Genomic DNA, 22,557 nt, shown 5'->3' with positions numbered 1-22,557 from the left:
TTTATGATAATTAGGTGAAAACCCTCCAGAAACATAATATTTCATATGGACACCCTTTTTCTACTTTTCTGAATAAAATGAGTAGAGATAAAACTGAAGTTAACAAAAAAAGTAGTATTTTCTACATCATAAATGCAAAGGGAAGTCACAGATGGGGTATCTAAATTACTTTAGTCCAGCAGTTCTCAAAGTCAAAACTTTTTTCAACTTAATTTGTCAACGTAATTAACATTCAGAATCAGGCCTATGATAAAATAGGATCCAAAATGAGTTAAGAATGTTTCCACCGCTGAACAGGGACTAGAAAGTGTTAAACAAGGGACCAGTATCGGTATGTAAGGATTTCTTACAGATTGTTTGAAGTAAGTTTTAATTATTACAATAAAAAAATTAAACAAGACAAACATGACATCTGGTAAGGCATCCTACCTGGTGCATTTCTTCTGAAGAATTCCTGGTGAACGTATTGTATTCATTTATCATTGAACGCACATGGCAGTTAACTCTTACTGTCATGCTATGGACTCTCTGCCACCTATTCTTCTCCAGCTTTTGAGCAATCCTGGTCAACTCTGTGCTTATGATCCAAGCTCTTTTTAATAGCAGCTGCAAGTTATCACATGTGCTATATTGTGAGGAAAGGATAAGTTCATTTTGTTCATCCTTCTCAATGCTGATTGGCTTGGACTGGAGAATACACATACATTCACAGTCTGTCATCAACTTCAAATCTTCCATCCATCGCTGAACAGAGTCCACCTGAATTAAGTGCATGCTAGAACGCAGAGGAAGAGAAGGAAGAATGAGGTAAAGCAAAACAACCTTAGAATAACCATCACAATACCATACAGTTGCATCCACCGACCACGTTGCAATTGATTGACAAAAGGCAATTAATTGAACAAAAAATTTGCTTGTAATAACACAGTAACATGCTTAGCTTTCTATTCCAAACACAGGTTTTGGTTTTCTAATCACTTTTTGGGGGAAATGTTTCTTGCACATTCAGAGTTTAATATGATGGAGCAAAGTTATGGGTGTGTTTGCTTGTTGTTTATGGGACTGTACTGTCAACCTTCTCTAGACACTTTGCCTATTAGACACTTAACAGAAAGTTTTACCTTACAGCATCTCTCCAAAGCTCTTCCACCCACACTGACACAGCCAAACTAAGACAGCGAATGATACTGTCAGCAATATCTGTTTCTGCCATATCATAGTCCCTTAAACCTCAGCTGGATTCTACTTCCTGACCAGTCCTTTACCTTCCCCCTTATTTCTCACTGCTCTCCGTACAATTTGCACATCTGACTTCCAAAGCACATTTTTGCACTACAGCAAATATGATGTGAACCAGTGAGGCTGAAAGAAACTCCTTGATGAGTATACCCTGACACAAGGGCAAGTGGCCTGCATTTTGTGCCCTTGCACTCTCCAGCTAGTAAAACATGGTACCCGAGACAGCAGCTGTACTGAGCTCATCTTTGTGAGGGGTTCCAAGTTCCCCAGAGCCTTGAGGTAGATTTTTTGCCTAGATTTTTTTCTTATAGTGAGGTGCCCAGTTCCTAATAAAAAACCCTTAATCCTCACCCCAACCATACACACATAAAGAGCCAGGTTTTATTAGATATTACTAGTGTTATTAACATTGTATTTAACAGTATATAAAGGTCAGGTATAGGACCCTAGGTCAGACAGAGCAAAGTTTGCACAACTACAGTCATCCTTACCTACTTTGTCTTTGCAGACAGGCTATGGTTTCTGCTTTTGTTTCATTTAGCTCAGGGAATTGCTTAGTGGCAGCACCCTGATCCCTTTGACTCCCTGGAAATTTTCTCCCTCTGAAGCCTGCCTGGCCCATTTGCTGCCTCCTGCAGTCTCTCAGATCATCTGCACAAAATGCAGGCTCCCAGCTTTGGATTTTGACTGTCGCCTACCACACCTAAGGCCGGACCTCTGTTTCCCTTTGCAGGAGGGAGGTCCCCAAGGAAGCAGTATCGCCTCTGCCAAGGGGTCCCATCTGACCCTTGCTTCCAAACCAAGGACAGAACAGACACTGTCTATCTCCAGAAATCATCCATCCAAAATTTTTTTCAGATTTAACAGTAGGTCCAGATTATTTCAGTTTACATTTCCCCTCCCCAATCTTCACAAGAGACCAGTTCCTCTGGTAAATATATACATAAATATATACATAAAACACTTAATATCAATACTTAGTATATAATAAGTGTATCTATAAATCTATATATAAATCTAAGGGACAGTTACATAAAGCTAAGGGAAAAAGAGACAAGTGTTATTGTTAAAGCCATAATGTATTTTGAAATTACTTAAATTTTCCTTATCTTTATGCAAAAGCTTAAAAGACAGCTGCTGAAATTAACCATGGTTGCAATGGTAAAGACTGACTTTATCTATATCTGTCCCTCACTAGGCCCACTATACCCCCTCTCAATGAGACATCATTCACTGGTAATAAAGCAAAGCAGGAGGCCAAGAGTTCAAAGAATCACTGCATGTCTGCATGGCATAGGAGATTTTGATTTCTATACGTCTAAAACAGTTTCTGCAGAATTTATAAACACAAGCATGACCAACGAATGTAATATTCACATACACAACACACTTCCAAAAGGGGCACTTTACTCAGCAAGAATTTCACATTTCTGATCTACAATGAATAAAATAATTTTTTGACAGTTTTCATCAGCTGAAGACTCAGTCTTAATTTTTGGCAAGTCTTCTTAACATGAAATACTTCAAAATTTTAGTATCTCTTCCTCTAGTGAAAGATGGATTGATACTAAAGGATTCTGAAGAAATGAAGATGAAAGGTAAAGAAGAAATGAAATTAAGTGAAACCAAGAGAGACTGGGCTTAATTATTTTTTGCAAACTTCTATTGGTATCCTACCGCTAGTCTGACAGTGTAGTGTCTACCTTCTGGACACATGCTGCAGTTTTATATAATGCTATACCAGAAAGGACAAAAAGAAAGTTTGTATTATACCCCCCATTCTTTTAATCCAGGTACTGATTTATTGTAACTCAGCATCACAACAGTAATGCTCTATGCTGCTATATAAAGCCTTACTGTTAGAACAAAATCTGCAGTTACATTAGCCAAGCTAAGGATGACCAGGTGGAAGGCTTTTTTAATTCTTGTGCTTCCATTTATACACTGAGCACCAGCTGAACTCAAGAAATCTCCTTCCAGACCACTGAAGTAATATTCCACAAATGACCAAAATTTATTAGCATACATATGAAAAGGAGGCTCACTTCAAGTATAATTTCATATAAGTCAACAGCAAACAAGATACAAGAGATCGGTTTCATTGATCCAATCCCCCTTTTTCACAATATACAACAAAACTAATTTTAAACTTTACAGGCTACTGCTGTTTAAGGTCTTTATTTCACTCAGCTTTGAATATTGTGTAATTGCATTTCATGATCAATTGTGGCTCGCTTTCTTCTTGCTATGTGTAGTCTCCTTATTGCCCCTTTGGATTTGAAGCAAAGTTTCTTAATAAACAAAAATAACAACTTTAGAAGTTTGAGACCATGATTTATAACGATGTGCGCAGTTTGCATGCAGTACAGGATAAACTCATTTGACACAGAGTAATGTATTTTTCATTTCTAAAGTGCACTATGATAATTGATTAAATCTGTTTAGTAACTCCTACATTACAAATTCAAATGGAAAATACCTAGAATAGAAGGTTAGTCAGAAAAAAACCAAAAAAATCGTTCATATTTCCTTTAATCCCAAAAGCCAGTCTTCACTCTGAGGAGAAAAAAGGATGATAGAATTGTACAAAAAAGGTACAGATGTTAAAGAAACCGTCCTTGTTTGCCTCTGTTCCTACTAATTGTCAGAAGTACAACTGTAGAATTTAGGGTGTTCTTACATTGAAACTTAGTATTCCTTAACTGACAACAATGGCAAAAATAATACCATTCACCTCCTTTCAGACAGAACCACAGAAAACTCCTCCTGCTCGCTATGTCAGCTTTTCTGACACATTATTCTTTAAAATACACATATCATGATTACTCAAGTGAAATACAGACATGATTCACCTTCATCCACATCTCCCTGTGTTTAGAGAAAATCCTCCTAAGCATTCAGCAGATGAATTTGTAGACTAGTCTTTTATACATTAAAATAAGGAAAGCAAAAAGTGTGATCATTCCTAATTAGCTATTAAGAATCATATTCCAGACAGCATTTACTGAACTCCAAAAACAGGTTGAAAATTTCCATTTTGTCTCCCCATTACTGGGGAAAAAAAAAAAAAAAAATCTACGCCTACAAAATAAAAACAGCCATAATGAGTCAGACCAAAAAAATCTGTCTAGCCCATTATCCTGCTCCCAACATGGCCATTAGGAGATGCATAAGGAAAGATTATAAGAGGCATGGCAAGAGCTGAGCAACTCCTCCTTCCCATCTTCTAGCGATTAGTGGTTTAGGAACTTCCTAAGCCAGAAGTTGTATCTGAGTAGGATGTTTTTACAATTCATGAAACAAAAGTAGCCATTAATCCCTTTTTGAACTCAGTTAAACTTTTGGCCTTTACAACATCTAGTTGCAGGGTCTCACATTGTTTGATGATTTTTTTTGTATGAAAAAGTGTTTCTTATTGATTGCTTTAATCTTGCTACCTGGCATTATTAACAGAAGCTCTTTAGTTCTTGTATGCTAAGAGATACTGAAATGCTAGTTCTGCATTAACCCTCTTCATGTAATTCATTATTTTATTTGCTTTACCCTATCTTCTCTTGTTTATCTCATTTCCAAGGTAGAGAAGCTCAGTCTATCTAGCCTGTCACCATGCAGAAGTGATTCTACTCCTCTGATCATGCATTTACTCTCCCCACCTCTTCCAAAAGCCTTTTCCAGTTTTCCTGTGTCCTAAGATGTGATGGCAAGAACAGCACACAATAGCCAAGATTCAGGTAAATTATGGATTTATACATTTGAATGAAATTTTCTGCACTGTCCCTATTTTCCAAGAATTCCTAAACTTGAATTTCTCTTTTACTTAAGTGTTTTCCAGAGAGCTGTTTCATTTTTACCTTCCAGAAAATCTACTTATTTTGATTTCAGAATCTTTTCCTTGAGTGATAATACATAATTTAGAGTTCACCATTCTATATGTATGATGAAACAGATTGTTCTTCAGTTCCCTTCCTCTCCTCACATGCACTACTTTGTGTTCATTAACATAAAATTTATTCTGGAATTTTACATTTCAGTGACTCAGTATTGTGAGACTTTCTGTGTTTGCACGTTATTTTGAATTAACCTGAATAGTTTTGCATCAGCAGGAAGTGTTGTTGTCCTGCTATTATAACTATTTTTTGGGTCATTAAATACATTAAGCAAGATTAGTTTAAGCATAAGGTGTGATTTTCCCCACTTCTGTTTAATTGAGCAACAGTAGCTGGGCAACTGGCAGAGATCCTGTGTATATAGATAGTAGTTCCCCACCAGTTAGAATTTCTGAATTTAGTATGTCATGGCATATTGACAAAAAAGCAATTTATCTAGACCATACACTATAAAAGCAGCATTTCATATAAAAATAGTAGTAAAAATAATTCAGTGCAAAATAAAAATTCAAGAGAAAAGTCTCCAGCATTCCTTCAAAGTCATTCTATTTTAATTGAGGTTGTAAAATATTTGATGAAGTTTTCAAGAGCACTCAGCTGAACTTGAGTAACTAGCAATTTGAATACTCTGAATTCTAGTGTGCTTGCCAAAAAACAGAGTCTTTTAAAAGTTGTGTTATTTTGACAAATCATTTGGTGTCACTGGCTGAGACCAACTTAGAGCAACTGCATGTTAAAAGTGTATTGCTTCAAAAAATGCTCAGATCTTGTTTCATACAGACATTTCTGCACTATATAACACATTGCAAGCAAATTTCATCCTGGAGAAAGACTCACATAAAAAAATACTCCCATTTCAAATTTCTAAAAAGAAGCATATCATATTCAGAGTTCTGTTACCAGCATTTCTCTTTGGTTTTGCTATTTTCTATCATCTAGTAAGTAGTTTGTTAACTAATGAATCACAAGATCTTTAGGATAGACAAGATGGATAGAGCAACCCTTTAGATGTCAATCTCATGTTGGTGCTACATGAATACAAAAGTGAAGAATTAATAACTAGATCATTTGTTTGACACTTCCAGCTTGGAGTTCTCTACTACAATTTTACTGGCAGCACATACACTTCTTTTTTAAATTGCAAGTGTTATAATGAAAACAAGTTATACCTCCATTTTAGCACTGAGTTTCACTAAGTGCAAAAGTTTCAAGTTTTATAACATTGTGTTGAAGCCTGAGCTGATCAATTCACGTGAATAGTTCCAGTGGTCATATTTATACAGTGTAAAGACTTCTGCTCAGTCAACTTATGTTTTCGAGGCTTCTTAGTCTTTTTATCCATTTTCACCTATTATGACAGATTTATTACCAATCGTAATGATAGCATTTAGTACAGCTTCCAGATAAGCCTACAGTGAAAGTCAAGGCCAAGTCTTACAACTGCACTCAAATTTATTATTCTAATTAGCAGTAGGTAATTAATTGGCAACAAACAACTTCTTGAATGGATTTAGCCCCCTCTTTGAACATAAATCATCTCTAATTTTTTCCTAATTCATCTTTTCAAAATTGTTCATAGGTACCCAGTACACCCAAGGCCAGTTTCTACATCAATACAATGGACAGCAGAACTCAACTCTCAGTGGAAGGATTTAGTGAAGAGCCATAGAGATGGCCCTTACCTATCCTCAAGTTGGTTTACACAATATTAATTGCATAAAAGAGCCTTCTAGATCCATGATACTGTGTTTGCATCGATTTTAGCAAAATTTTATAGAGCTAGCTAGAGAGCTAGCTTAAAAGATACAGAATAGCTTTAAGGTAGCTGAGAATCAGATTCATGATTTTTAAGTGAACAAACTTACTTTGTAGATCATTCCTAAGGTAATAGAGGTCTATGAATATTTGGTATTTGTAATTGATGTGGCAAGCTAAAAGATCAGCCAGATGATTTGCACTATGTTCTTTTTTTCCCTTTGATTTTACGTTCTTCTTTTCCAGTAGAACATCAGCAATCCAACTTCACTAGGACAAAACATGACTTTAGTATGAATTATTTAAACCTTTAGAAAACACTGATAAAAGCAAGTTAGTTCCTAGTTTTCAAAAAAGTTACCAGCCTATATTAAAATGGTATTTTAATTTGCCTCAATGATCACTCAATTGTTACAGTTACTAAAGTCTAACAATTTCCCCAAAAGAAGTCAATAACAGATAATGCAAACTACAGCCCTGAAACATTTCTCAAAACAAAACAACTTAAGGAAAGGTACACTGTAGTCACCCAGATATCCTGAAGCATATTGTGGAAGGCAGAACTCCGTTAGCTAGCATCGATCGTGCTTCTACGTTTTAACATTTCCATTTAATTTAGGAGTAGGTTTAAACCACAAAGAAATGCAGCAGAAATAATAGAGGTATTACCACTAGTTTCAGGAAGCAGCATGCCAATGGGCAGAATAAATAAATATTGGTAACAAAACCAGAATTACTCAAAGATCACAAGTAAAATACAAATGTATTACAATAGCGGTAATAAGTTAACTGTTTTGTTGACTAGGGACACCTCAATATTGCTACTTTTCTGGTAACTGATATCTATGAGTCTCTTCACCTGACCTGAAACCAACAATGGTCCCTCCCTGCCATTTACTGAAACTTCAGTACCACCAAATTCAGTTTGGCATCTGCACTCTTGGATGATGGAGTTACTCAAACCACCAGCCTCCTCAAAATCAGTGCTACTATAGAGAAAATGTGTTAAAACCACAAACAGCTTGTGCCTTGTTAAGCATCCATCCAACTTCTGCAGGGAGATCAAATGAAGACCAGCCTGTGGAACTTAGAACTAAATATTTGTGGTCAGGCTACTGCATTTTGTGAACTCTTATGCATTCACCAATACAGAAATGTCTATAAGGAAAGTAAAAACACTATAAACACTTGTAACATATAAGGTATGATGTGTAAATTAACTATAGCTTCATCGCACCTATTTAAAAGGCCATATAAATCATTTAGTGTTAAGTGCTGCGCCAATGATGTTCTCAGATCTTTATGTTTTTCTGAGAAATCCTCACTGTAAGTTGTCCCTCTAAAAATGTCTGGAAATATTATACCATCCCAGAATTACTGGCACACTATAGAACACAAGGAAGACACAATAAAAATCACAGACCGATTCAGCTTGCTGATTAGCTTATGAAAAATCGAGGATAAACTAATCATATATTAATTTTCTTTACAAGGTTAGAGTTTAAGTAGGGCCAGGTCCTTTCCAGCCTCTGTCAACTGAGGGGATAGTCAGAAGGCAAAAGGACTAGTTCAGACTGGTTTTGTGGATTTTTACTTTGTGCCTAGTACATTAAATTGCTAAAACAGTAGCTGGTTCAACAAGCACATAAGCCACTGAGTTCACAGAAAGTAAAGACAGCAGTAAAAGAGAATATAATTTCCTGACAGAAAGGAGGAAAATGTTAAATAAACCCTGCTATCAGCAAATTAATGACAGTATAAGGCTGCTAATTGGCCTGCTTACAGGCAAAGCTGAACAAACAGTATGCTAATATTGTCACAATGATCACTAACTAAAATATGTCTGTTGAATTTATATTTGTATTATTAATTCATACTTGCAATGAATACTATTGCATTTTTATAGTGTCATTATAAATTAGTAAACTAGTAAACTGACTAAAATTTCCAAAACCAATTAGCTTGGTGAAACCTGGGATATTGGCATATTCAGACTTCATAAATTGTTATCGACTCAGATCAGACTCGATGGACTTTGATCCAACTTGAGGAATCCACCAGACTTAGAAGCAGGCAATTTTAGCTACTCTACAATTCGGACAATAGATGGGGGAAAAAAATGCTCTCCCACTGGCCCTGCTGCTTGAGACTCCATTCACGTTGAAGTGAGGGTGGGGGACTGCCCATATAAATCCATTGCTCCTAGATCCCTTCACCCAAATGTGTTGGTATGAGTTACTGACACGCTTATATTTTTTTATTCTCCATTTGACCACTGGAAAAACTAGAAATGAAGGCAAACTTATCAAATTCTGCAAGTGGAACTCTCTGATGGAGCACTTTTACCTTTTTTTTTGTTTGTTTTAATATTGGCCTTTTTTATTCTGTGTACGTGTAAGAGAGCCTGCTCTGCACAAAAAAAAAAAAATTAGGATAAGACCATCCAATGAATTCCCTCTTGAAACAGCTCCTGTTCATTTTTATTTATATTTACAGAATATCAGTGTGAGATAGACAGAAGAGTTATACATAAAGTAAAAAAAAAAAAATCCACTGACCAAGCTTTGTGAAGGATATTGGTTCTTTTATTCAGCATGTTACCTGATCATTTGTTCTGCAGTGAGTAAGCAGATTCCCTTCGTTCCTCAGGTAAATTGCTCTTTGATGAGCTGGATGAAGTAGCCGCTCCCTCCAACCGAGGTTAGGTCATGAAATGACAAACTGTTCTCCAATGCACAGACAAAAGCAGTACTGAAGAGGCAAGATCCCACCACTCTTGTTCTCTTTGCAAATGACAGCCTGGGTCTTGCAAAAACATGAAACACTTATAGTTTTTCTGAAAAGTGAGATACCAGAGCTGAGGGGTCTTAGCTTTGTGCACCATGACAGAATCCATGACTTTGGACTGTATTTAGCCCAATGTAAGCAGAACAGCATAGCCTGATGGAACATCACAAGGCAGATCTACTCAGAACATTTTTACAGCTTCTTTCAGGACTTGGTTCCACTTGGTGGCTGAAGTGTGTTGATAATCTTGAAGGGATGTTGTCATCAGCATACATTTAAATTGCTAATTACTGAGTACACACAAAGTCCTCACTCCCATAAATAGCTGGGCATATTTCCTGCATTGTGTGACAGAAAAGTCAACAAGGCCATCAGCAGGAGAGAATGTGCTCAAGATATTAACCAGAGAGTTCATCTCAGTTCACTGCTTCCTGATGCTCAGGCTACACCTGTAATTGCAGAGGACAATATTCCTCATAGCCTTATAAGAACAATATGCTGTAAGAGAGAAGTCCTTGTAAACACCTAGCAGGGAGGGAGAAATAGAAATGAAAGAGAGAGAGAAAAACAACACTGGAAATAATTTGGGGCCATAGACCATGGAAATGCTCAGACACAATCACAAGCAAGAACTAATTTGGAGACTAACATGAGAGTCCATGAAAATAGTGCCAGTGACTCATTGAACATTTTTTTTCTTCCTCCAAGTCTGCCTTAATTTGTAGTTTAATAACAAACAGTACAGCTCTCTGTGCCTTTTTGAAAGGAGTTATGACATGCATTATGAGCAGCACCGTTAGCCTTTCACCTTTTACTATTTACTCATTTAAGGTCCTAACCCTACTGATTAAGTAAAGCCTGGATTACTTAATGAAGGAAGCAACAACCATTTTACAGGGAGTTATGAGATCAGTATCACTCAGGAGACTACAGAAATTTGGGGACCCTCAGTCACATCTATTGCACAGCAGCTCTAGCTAAAACTGTCAAAAAAGGAGTAGGAAAAGGGTAGCCTGGTGTTGGCTTTTCCAAGATTCACGTTAGAACATTAACCCTTCAACAGACAAGTTAAAAAGATGAGAACTAGCAACACAGTGTCACAAATACTGGAATGAGTTGGTAAAAAATACCTTAAGTAGTCTCATTCAAATAAGAAAGCAGTTTCTAATCAAACAAATTCGATATTTATGCACATGCTTATATACTTCTGTAGAAGTCAGAGGACTGAAAATGAAATCTTATGTCATCAAATCCACTCTTCTGATACCAGAAATAACCAGATCAACTAATTTGTTCATAAATGGCTTAAAAATCAACTCTAAAAATAATTTATTGTGGGCTCAAAAGTGTTCTATTAAGTGGCTATTCTAGAATTGCACTGCTCCGATGGTTAGAAATTTCTTATTTCTAATCTAAATTTCTTAAGAGCCAGTTCATTCCCATTTGGTTTCATCTTTCCTTTTAAATAAGAATTTATCTTCCAATGCATTTCTAGAAAGCAAACACATGCTCTCAGCTTCTGTTTTGCAAGACTTAACAAGCAAAATTCTTCAGGTTCCTTTTATGAAACTATGTTGCTTTCCACTCCCCCTGCCCTAAACAGCCTGGTAGATCTATAGCTGCTGCAAAATTCATTTTTTACTGAAAGACTTGATATCATGCTTGATAGCAAATGAAGTCTCACAGTAACTTGCACAGTGACATTAGTACACCCCTATCTCCGCCAGAAATATCTCACTTTGTACAGTCCAGGACTGATCTTGCTGCCTTCATCACCACATCTTACTGGCAAATGCAGTCACAGTCATCTTGTTATCAACTAGTATACACAGGTCCTTCTCCCAATTTTTTTTCCATTGAACAAGCTACAAATTGTTGCACACTTTCTTGTTCTCAGCCCCTAAATGCATAACCTTGAGATTTCAATTTCTCATCCCTTTTCTTCAATACTTGAAGTCTACTTCTAATTCTCTGCTTTCAGAAATAACCTTTGCCATTACCCTTTCCCATTTTACCCCTTGTCTAATAGCTACTGTTTTCTGTATTTACTAGTAAATTACCACATCTAGAATCTCCACTAGATTTCCTTTGTTAAAAGGGAAAATAGGCAAAACAAAATTACCTCATCAGAGAACAACAGCAGATTATTCAGTACCATGCATCTTTGGCACGTTCATGTTTTGGCATCCCATTTCCTGCTTAATCCCAAACCTTTAGCTACTCTTTACTAGAATCTCTTTCCTGAATTTCTCCTCTCTTCCTTTTCCTTTCAGTTATCTTTTATACTACCTTCTCTCACTCCTTAGATATAAGCATTATGTTTTGCTACTTTCCAATTGGAGTTGCTACAAAATTTTGCTAGCGAGTTCAGCAGCCTAAATGGAGTCATTTTCCTGCCTTTTGTAGATTGAGTTGTGTTTTGCTTCTCCCTCAGATATATTTCTTTCTCTTTCCATGCACTTGACAGTCAAAACTAGATGGTTAATGTTCCTGTCTGTACTGAAAACTAAGTCTTTGTTCAGTCAGGGTATTACGACCGCATTTAATATCTGCTCCTTACTAATTGCATAAAGTAAGCATTTCTTGCCGCCTTCTCTTTTAATCTGCAATTATTGAATTCAGATAGTATTCACACATATTAAATTGCTTTCCTGAACAGAAGTCTAACTGGAAAAAGTATAATTGACAGTATATACTAGAGTCCTAGACAGTCAAATCACCTCTTAAAAGGCTATTTAAACAAACACAGACCTGCTGTGTTAGTCAACCCACCTGGACCCTTCCTTATACTCCAAGTTAGGGTACAGTAACACCAATTACTCTGTGTACATGTGTATGTGCATACATATGCGTATGACATTTCCCTTCTCTACACACTACATCCCTCTCAAACAACAGATTATGTCTACGGCTCTGATCTAATTGGAAGAGACCTTGTTTCACTCCTGCCTTTTGAATGTAATTCAAAATTCTGATTTCTCTTCCCTTTCCCTCCTTCTGCTGATACTACTATTTTATTCTTTCTGCTTATGTATCCAATGCTCAGTTGCCAGAGAGAGACCCCTGAGCCAAGCAGAAGCAGGAGATATTTGCACTCTACTTGCTGTACACAGCCAGACTTGTATTTTCTGAATTACTTAAAGCTTGTGTGGCCCTCCAGCCACAATAAATTTACTCGGAGCAGCAGAGTGATCTAGTGGATAGACTCCTTGAGCAGAAATTCAAAAAGTTGGGCTCCACTCTGCTTTCCTACTAATATTCTGACAAGTTTTGTCACCTCCTGCCATCCTTCTCTCCTGCTAGACTGTCTCTCTCCTCTGCTTAGCCTCTGAAGTGACACTTTCTTGCTTTTGCACTAAACATTGCGCACAGTGTTCTGTGGACTGGAGCTTCCAGATGCTACCGTAACACATTAGTGGAGAAAGGCAAAAATCTAAGTTTTTCAAAGCAATCCTGAGAGGAGTTCTGAAGGCAAAAGGAGAAAGGAAATGAGTGGTTACTTTTACTACCGTAAAGTTGCTTTTGAATGAGGGACAACAGCTGAAGGGTGAAGAATGCCTGAGCTAGAACAGTCTCATTAAAACATAAAATCCAAAGCAATTGGATTCCAAGACCTGAAAGACAAGAGTTCAGGAGGGTTCTTCAAAATGCTGAATGAGGTGAGGAAACAACCACAGCCTGGTTTCCTGGTGAAAGTAAAGATGACTGGGTTAGGAGTCCCGCAGATTGCTCACTCCTTGGAAATAATTCATTAGCGAGGACTTTTCACCTTATGGCTGTTCACAGCAACTCTGGTAATCTCAGATGTAAGAGAGGAGCAAGGGAGAGAGCAAATCTTGCTGACAAAAGCCCCATTGCACAGGTGTCAATCTCCATCTTCAGAAGGGAGCGGGTGAAAAGAATTACGTACCATGGAGGATAGAACCGGGTGGCTTTTACGGGGACCGAGAGAACATTACAAATGATGACAAGAAGAGAAGACAGAAAAAAGATCTCTTCTTTTTCCCCCTTCTTAGTGAGTAGGATGAAACAGCATATCTATTTATTCCTCTTCATTTAGCAAGAGCATGGTTTGGGTCACTGTCAGTGAATCCCTGGCACAAATGATTTATCCGTGATTTATAAGGGTATGCAGGTTCCACATTCTGCAGTGCATCAAAAACAGAACAATGATGTTTTCCAGAAAAAAAGCATCATTCTGGCATCATTGCAGAAAAATAAGTCAATTACCCCTTCTTAATTATTTATTTAGCATTAATAAACTCTTACTGGCCATGAAAGGAACCTGGGAAACAGCTAACAGGAGCTAAAAAGCATAGTGAACACCATTCATTTGTAATAATACATCCCAGGTTCAATGAATTAGCCTCCGGCACCAAATATAAATAAATGGGTATTTTATGTGACTACAGTATTTTGCATTAAAAAACAACTAAAGGATAAGTGGAACTAGGTTTTTTGTCCTGCTATAATGCTTTATGACACCTCACAGTAGAGCAAGCAAATTGGATGTGAAATATGCATCAGAAATGGAAGCAAGGAAATATTCCATAATAAAGAAGTCTGTTATTGTCATCAGCCTTAGCTAAAGAAATTTGCTTCATATAAATTACTGTGGGATAACAGAACTTCCTCGCAAATTGGAAATACATGTCTGATACAAAAAAAAAAAAAGTGGCTTATTCATTGAATATTCTCTTTTACTTTCCCTTTGTCAGTCTCTATTATGAGAGTAAAGTCTTCGGAGGAAGGAAAAAAGCTCTCTGTATTTGTCAAGTGTCTGATTAACAATCCTTTCCTGCTGCTATCATATAACCAGAAAATAAGATAACTGACTTCACTGTACAGAGAAGCAAATACAAGTAGATCTGGTGTTCTATGTGATTTCTATATTCTACTGTTTTCCAGAGTGCAAGAATAAATCAATTTAGCTTTATTAAGGGATTTTCATCACTTCATAAAATTTTCAAAGCACATGCTCAATAGTTTCTCAAGGTCTATCAGTTCTCAAGCAGAATGTACTTTTCTGTAGCTGCCACTGATACAAAAATTCAGGCAGGAATCTCGGTGCTAACTTGGCATGCTGACTGCAAGCAAAAGGCTGTGCAATTCCAATTCCACCTCTCACCTGACACCCGTTTCTGGAAGGACTCAAACAATGCCCTGAAACCCAGATCCTAAATCTGAAACATTTGAAACAGGATCAAAACTGTGCATTTTGGGCCACCTCTAACTTGAAGGGAAATGGAGTTTCTTTCTCCAGGGTCCCCCTGCCCCAAAAGTTTCATTTAACTAAATTCCTTAGTAGATTGGAGATTACCCATAAAAAGCAAAGCAGATGAACCTTCCTCCTGAAATTAGGAGACAAGAACCAATTACACAATTACCATTTTGGGAAAGATACAGCATTTCTCTTCAATATATTCCAGAAATTAATAATTTAAATAGATGTGCTCTTCAAAAGGCACCGACAGGTACCTCTGTTACCAATAAGACAGGCATAAAAAAACCACACACACCCCCTAAACCAAACAAGAAAGTGCCCCTGCCTTCCTGCTTCTCACTACCGCTATGCACAAAAGCTGAAGACAGCCCATTTCCAGTGGACAGCAGAAAAGAAATGCCAATTAACCTATTTAAGGCTGGTCAAAAAACAGACATTATAAACAGCGTGAAGAAGGCACAAGCAAAACAATAATAGCTCACCACAATTTCCCACCTTTAAATTACATTCTATTCTCTATGTAGAAGCAGGGGAAAAAAAAAAATATCAATGCTACATGCTGGAAACTTAGTCCTATAATTGAATCAGTGAAAACAACATTAAATATCTTCTGTCTGTATTTTGCCAGATGCGTATCGACAACAAAAGTTATGTGCTTATGTCTTTGCTTTTCTCTTCCCTCCCCACCTTATCCCACCACCTCAACCCTCCAGACATCTGACCTGAACTCAGAAGTTTTGAAGACTTGAGATACTCCAGACTGCCCTATTCAGGTGAAAGTGTGATAGTGAGGCTTTGAAGACCAATACTGATAGAAGTGTCATTGGTCCTACCGAGACTGGGGAGGGATGGGACAGTATCCTCTTCCTGTATTCAGGGAATATCACCTTTGTCTCACTGCACCCTTGATCTATTAAATATATGGTTGGATTTTCCATCAAGCATAACCTTAATGGAACTAGTCTTTCCTGTACTTCACACCTGCCTGGGAAGATGGCTGGTGATAACAGGAGTGAAACTATGGCAGGGCATATGCCAATTAAGTCATTATCTTAATTTTGTCCATATTGTACGAATATGCTCACTTGTAGAAACACACACAGCTTAAATCAAATGCCATACTGCATACGAAAAAAAGTAATTGCTAGATCCATGAAACTACAGACCAAATATCAAAATGCTGTTTAACACATCAGACCTAGTAGTGGCTGGCCATTTTCTGAGCAATTTTTTTTGTTCTCTCCCCCCCACCATTTTTTTTTTTTGTCTGATCAGTTTTTATGTACCAGACTTAACTTGCAGTCACAATGAAGAGTGCACATATATGCAACCTGTGCTAATCAAAAACCCAGCACCTGTGGGTTAATAACAGGCCAAATATCTCCTGACTTAGACCATGAAGTGCTTCCTTTAATACATTTTAACTTCATATTCCAACTGCTAGCTATTTGCTGTTCTAGTGTTAGTCTCATGCAATAGATTCTGCTGGAACCATTTGCCTATCATTACATATACACGTTTAACCAGAAAGATATTAGGGCATTTATACTGAACTTAGGCTCAAGTCCCCATGTCAAGGGATATTTTTAGGAAACAGAAGCTGTCTGGGGGAAGGGAAGATCTTCCTCTGCTGGTTTCAAATACTTGAGTGGGATAGACAAGAAACACTATCTTTATGCAGAGGTAAAACAAATACATTTGAAATCTGAAATATTCAAACAGAAGAACCATTTCTCAGCCACCTGTACTCAGAACTCCTGTTAACTTGGTGCACCACCTCAGCTTTGAGAAAAACAAATACAAAGACTTAATAAACAGTCCTACAATACCTTCTTATTTCCCTTCATTTTATTCGCAGACCTAAGCTGTTGTGAAATAATCATCTTACGCCTGCATACAAGATTCATTCAATTTTCTACCTTCATATTTCTTGAGAACACTGCAGAAGAGAGGTTCTCAAAGGAATTCTCTAGACCATGCTAAATAATCTCTGGGTTACACTACTATTAGCTAGGATACCCTTCGACCACCTCTTCACCAATATGCAGCTCAGGGTACCACTTGCCTACCCCTTGCACAGGTGCCTAATAGTGACAGCATTCTGGGCACCACAGCTTCACAGGCACCCAGAAAAAGAAGTTTGGAGAACAGTGTTAAGGAAAATATCAGCAGCACTTTGCTGCCTATTAGCAAAAAGTTTGACTATTTCTGACATAAAAGAATGCCTGAAATCCTAACGTGTCTTTTGTAACCGTAGTAAATTAGCTAATCTGTACCACATTTATCTGCTTGAAGTAGAAAAACTTGTCCTAACAAGCTGCAGGGATGTATACAGACCTCTGATGATAATGGGCTGTTTTCACTGTTAAAGCTGTTTGAGATATAAAACATAACTAAGCTCACTTCTAGTTATAGATTACTTAAGGACCTAACTTAGGAAGCAGCACTGCTGTATTCCAGCACAAGAGTGATTGGAGGCTATATATAGCTTCAAATAAAGCTAAGGTTAATATACCTGCAGAAAGCATGTATGATTCCTGTATCATGTTTGCAAAATATTATGATATTCCAGCTTATCAGTTTTATCTTTCCTGATTTATTTAATGCCTAGGTGATCATATTTGCCAAAGGCACTTCTTCAGAGTATGAAACAGGTAATCAGTGTAGAGGCATATGAAAAGTGTTAAGGGTGGCTTCACCTGTTCTTCATATGGGCCTCCACGTAAGCATACTTTTACAACAACATGGGCATGTGCCCACGTACAAACACACATTGAGGGGAGTCCAGATGAAATGCTGAGTAGGGGGGGGAGAGAGAGTGACGTGACACCAAGTGTATACAAAGCTAATACAAATGGAGGGATGACCTCCCCGCATAGTTCTGGTTTTCTTTGTAACCTGTCTTTGTAAGCAATTCTGAGAAAAATCTCAGCTCAAGTGTCGTTCTCAAAAGCATCATATATACAAAATGGAAAGAGCAGTGATGCAAAAGCATTCCTTGAGACACACTGGGTATACAGCAGGAGAGATAGTTGTATGTAAAAAATAAATTATAACCCTCAAAGGAAATGGATCACTCAAAAAATGCCCACAAAAGATAGAAGTAGAGAGGACAGACTGAGAACGGCAATAAGTTTTTAAAACATACGGAGCCCTTTTTATTTCTTCCAAATGCAGTTTTAAGCCTCTTTCTGGAAACACGAGATCCTGCACAGACTTACTAGAAGAATAAACTGAAACCAAGTTTTCTGTGCTATTGCACTATGAATAGAGCGTGTACTGAATGTGTATCACACGTATCCCTATGTTGTGTCAAATTAAAAAGCAGATAGCCAAATGCTGTCCTAAATTTTAATTGAAAAAGAACATCAGAACAGTCCAAAGACCCTCCCTGTTTCTCCCACAAGCACATACATACACACACTGAAATTTAATACGTAAGCAGAGAGCAGTATCATTTTTAGATGCTGGAAAGATCACAAAGATAACAGGAGAAATGGCTTGAACTCTTGTCTACCATTATAAAGAGAGTAATAAAGCTTTATTACTCCAGTTTCTCACCTCATGAAGCCATGGGGCCTGATTCATCCTACCTGGCACTAGCAAAGGCTGAGAGTGGATGCAACTGCAGTATAGCTCTGACCCTACTGCAGACAAAGCAACTGTCAGTCTGCTTTAGCTTTCACCTCTGTTACCATAGTCCTCACAGCACACACAAAGCACTGGTGATACTGTGTGCCTGCAAACTTCCTCCACACGTGGTCTTCTGGCACATCTACTCTTGGATGCTACACTGCACTTAACAGTCCTATGAGGCTGGTGTTCTGCTGGCTTAAAGGCCCCCTGTGTGGAAGGTGTTCAGCGGGTGGGCTGTGGAGGATTGGTTCATGCAACCCAAACTAAGGAGCTGGAGCAAACGTCAAGCAAGGTCCCTGCTTCTCATGTCACAGCAGACATTTAAATTAAAAATCTAAATTCAATTTTTGTGGTTATGGGATCAGTTGAAGAGGTGTATAAATTGGTGTCAAGGTGTCAATTTAAATAGTAAAAAATGCTCAATTTGAGCATTTACTGAGGGCCTTGCATTTGCAGCAACTGGAACTACAGTAGAACAATGCTGAGTCCAATGCACACTTTGAAATACCCGCCTCTTCTACAGCAGGGCAGCTGTGTAGCAGTTTACTTGGATTGTTGTCACACTTTACCAAGAAAAAGATACTTTTTCAAAATTACTGAGGTCAACCTCTCACCCAGCAGCTGAACCACAGAGAGCGTTCAGTGCAATTCCAGCCCTTCAGAGCAGAACAAAATGCTTGGCGGGGGGAATAATCTTATTTTCCTCCGGCAGTAGCACACTGATTTCTTTCCAGGTTGTTCCTGGAACTTTAGCCAAGAGTAATACGGGGTTAGACTCTCTACCCAGCAAAACTAGGAGTGTTCCGATCTAATCACTTCCCGATTCACTCTCACAACATAAACACAGCCGTTACCCCTCCACATCAGGACTGTGCCATGGAAAGTTCTGACAGGCTTAAGAAAAGTTTGTTTGCTTTTAAATGAGATGGAAAAATTAGCTTTATGCCTGAACCGTTATTGAGAGAAGGTTCTGTCAAAAGAACATTAAAAAAAAATTTATGAAGAGACACTGCTCTGCCATACTTCTCCATCCTGACTTCCCACTGGGTGCACTGGACTATAAGAAAATGTTAAACAATAGTAGTATACAAATATTGTTACTTGAATCTGGAAGCCTGAGGACTTCAATGATATTCTCAAGATTGGGAACCCAACTTAAACTCCCGTGAATAAAGGACTCTTGACTGCTGCAGGCTGGATGCTTGTAATATTCACTAGGTCACTGCCAAGGTCTCATCCTTTAAGCCTTGAAGACAGGCCAGTATGTCAGATCTTACACTGAAAATTTTAGCATTAGTAATTGGATTTAAGTGAATTAGTTTTGAAAGTGGCAATTTAAAAAAAAAAAAAAAAAATCACAAAATAAAGAAAAAAGCATAATTTTGCATCAATGGCACAACACATAGAAATCTCTGATCTTGAATTCTGAAGCCACTGGCCCAGAATTCTGAAGCCTGACCTATAAGTCACCCTGCAGACAACTATGGCTCCCTTAGTTTGGAATCCTGACAAGTAAGAATAACAATCTGAATAGGTATCATCAGCTGATTTTACTGCTTCCCGATTCCAGTATTTTCCTGCCCTTTGCTTTTTATTCCCTCCCCCCCCCATTTATCCCAGAAGCAAATAGGCTAACATGTAATACATCAAAACCAATTTGACCAAAGTTTGGAAAACCAGTCTATAAATATATGAAAGGTATCAACATTTTTAAAAAGGGAAGAAACAGAAAGAGAGCACCTGCTGCAAGCAGGATATGGAACTATATTTCATGAGATTCTTTCCAAATTGAATTATTACTCGGTTCTATGATTTATTTAAATCTCAGAAATCAAAGGTGAATTAGTGAACAGTCATTGAAACAGTAATTTCACATACTGAATAAAGATCATCCTCTTCATATATAAACTGTTTCCTCTCAATGAAGAGGATACAATTCTAATTCAAATCTAATAAAAATCTAATTCTAATGATATTCACATGATTTAAAAAAAAATTTACACCAAAAAAAGGGTAACATTCTGGCTACTTTTTCAAAGCTTCTTGGCTACGCTACAAGGGCAAAGAAGGTAGAGATCTTCTGTGATGAGAATATCTGAGGCTCTCTGGCCACAAGCTGGCAGTACTCTCAGAGAAGTCATAGACCACTCTGTTCATTGCCAGTGTAGTGACTCTACTGGCAGGCCTGGGTGTTGGGAGACAACAGACATGGTTAAAAGTTACCATTTAGTTCTCCCAGTTAGCAGTACACTTTGTGCTCTGAACTCAGCAGAATATTTTTAAAAATGAAAAATTTGATGGAATATTGCACTGTGAATGTTTGCTTCCTGGCTTGTTAGAAACCATAGTTTCATAATCATGTAATATCCTTTACTTTTCAATTTATTTATTTTTAAACTACAGATAAAGCAAATTAATTTACCCTTCTTGCATTAGTATCAAAAATAATTTTTCATTGCTGTAGCAAAGTAACTTACTTCCTACATCATGTGTTTCAAATTGGATCTACAAAGTTAATTTAAAAATGCAAAGTAGGTAAATTCCAAAATCAAACATTTGTGTGTGCACAGCTGATACTGAAGAAGACATTTTTGCTCTGTAGCACTTCCCAAAAGGTTGCTTTCAACTATCTCACCATCCATTGAATAACCTCAATCCACTTTGATACTATTTCCTGGTTCTCCCCTTTTTCCTTTGATAATTTTCTCAATTTTCCCCTGTTTTTCTCCTGTCTAATCTTTATTCTGAGCTCAGTACTGCTGCCATTTAAGATAGTGGAAAAATATTTCCATTAACTTTAGTTGGACAGAATACTACATTCTTGATGTAGATGTTTTCTATATTTCTATTGTACCCCTGGAATAACTTGAACAAAATTATCCACAAAAGGCAAGATACAAAATTCCAATACCTGAACCATAGTCTATACACGCAACGTAACAAAAAGTTTTTTCTTTAAAAACAAGTAAAAGATTGCATATCTATAGTCCTTTAGGCATATTGCCCTAAATAAAATAACATATATATACACACACACTTCATCACATTCTCTAAAATATTGTAAGGAGCAAAAAGAATCAACTGGCACTGCTAACAGTCACATTTCAGCTTAATATTAAACTCCTGTATGCATTTCACTCCATCACTCCAAATCCCTCAGGGTTAATATGAACTCAGAAATCCAACCACTAACAGACACTAGCAAATTTAATGAGACTAGAAATGGGGTCAGACCAGCACATTTCTTAAGATCACTACACTATTTGTCAAAAAGGGAAAAAAGCAAACCATTTACAAAAGTTGTAGCATTGTTCTGCTAGCTTTCTTAAATTTGCTCATTACAGGTTACTGAACAACTGATTACAAGATCCTCCCACCATCCCCAGGCAGCAGTGAACCAGATTAAGAGAGACCAGGCAATTAAGTAAGGAAGAAATTCCCAGGAAATGTGAACTGAAGTGACAAATATTGTATTTAACACAATATGGTACTAGTATTTCTAATGAATAGCTGAGAAGACAAGTCATAGTAAGATCATTAAAATATCCTTAATGAAGTGATTTATTTTTTAAAATCAGATTGTGGGAAAACACCTCAGAAATAACAAGGTATGGGTAATTAATCATCATCTTCGGTTATAGCCACGGTTGTAAAGAGAGTTTAGTGAACTCACTTGCCAGGCAACACCACTGTGAAAATGATGGTAAAATATAACACATGGAAGGAACAAGTTAGGTTTTGTGAACAGAAACATACTCTTTGCATTTACTGAAAGCAGCTGCTAGGTCGTGTTCCAACATTACCAACCTGCAACAGTGCAATAGGATGATGCACACATATCAGGCATAACAAGGCATATGAGGTCATAACATACCAAGTGCTATATAAGTATCATTAAAACAGCAACTTGTGGAGATAGGCTAATAAGGACTTCCATTGTGTTTCCCCAGCCGAGGTGGAGGAAGGAAAGACACAGGAAGGTAGTTTGCCTAAGGCAAGAAGATCAATCAGCATTACAACCAGGGTAGA

At 37.4% G+C, this 22,557-nt stretch overlaps 1 protein-coding gene across 1 annotated transcript in view; it reads right to left on the bottom strand.

The window, feature by feature from the left end:
• The window catches only part of INSC (INSC spindle orientation adaptor protein), a 139,715-nt gene that overhangs the window by 68,270 nt on the left and 48,888 nt on the right, over window positions 1–22,557 (bottom strand). The window contains exon 3 of the mRNA XM_050897501.1: window positions 430–775. Within this exon, the coding sequence (XP_050753458.1) occupies window positions 430–775 (346 nt within the window). The remainder of the gene's footprint in view (window positions 1–429; window positions 776–22,557) is intronic.

The sequence above is a fragment of the Gymnogyps californianus genome, chromosome 5 (assembly GCF_018139145.2).
Source record: "Gymnogyps californianus isolate 813 chromosome 5, ASM1813914v2, whole genome shotgun sequence".
In the NCBI taxonomy this organism is placed as follows: domain Eukaryota; kingdom Metazoa; phylum Chordata; class Aves; order Accipitriformes; family Cathartidae; genus Gymnogyps; species Gymnogyps californianus.
Note: the sequence above shows the minus strand (reverse complement) of the source record. Positions and strands in the feature narration are given on the sequence as shown.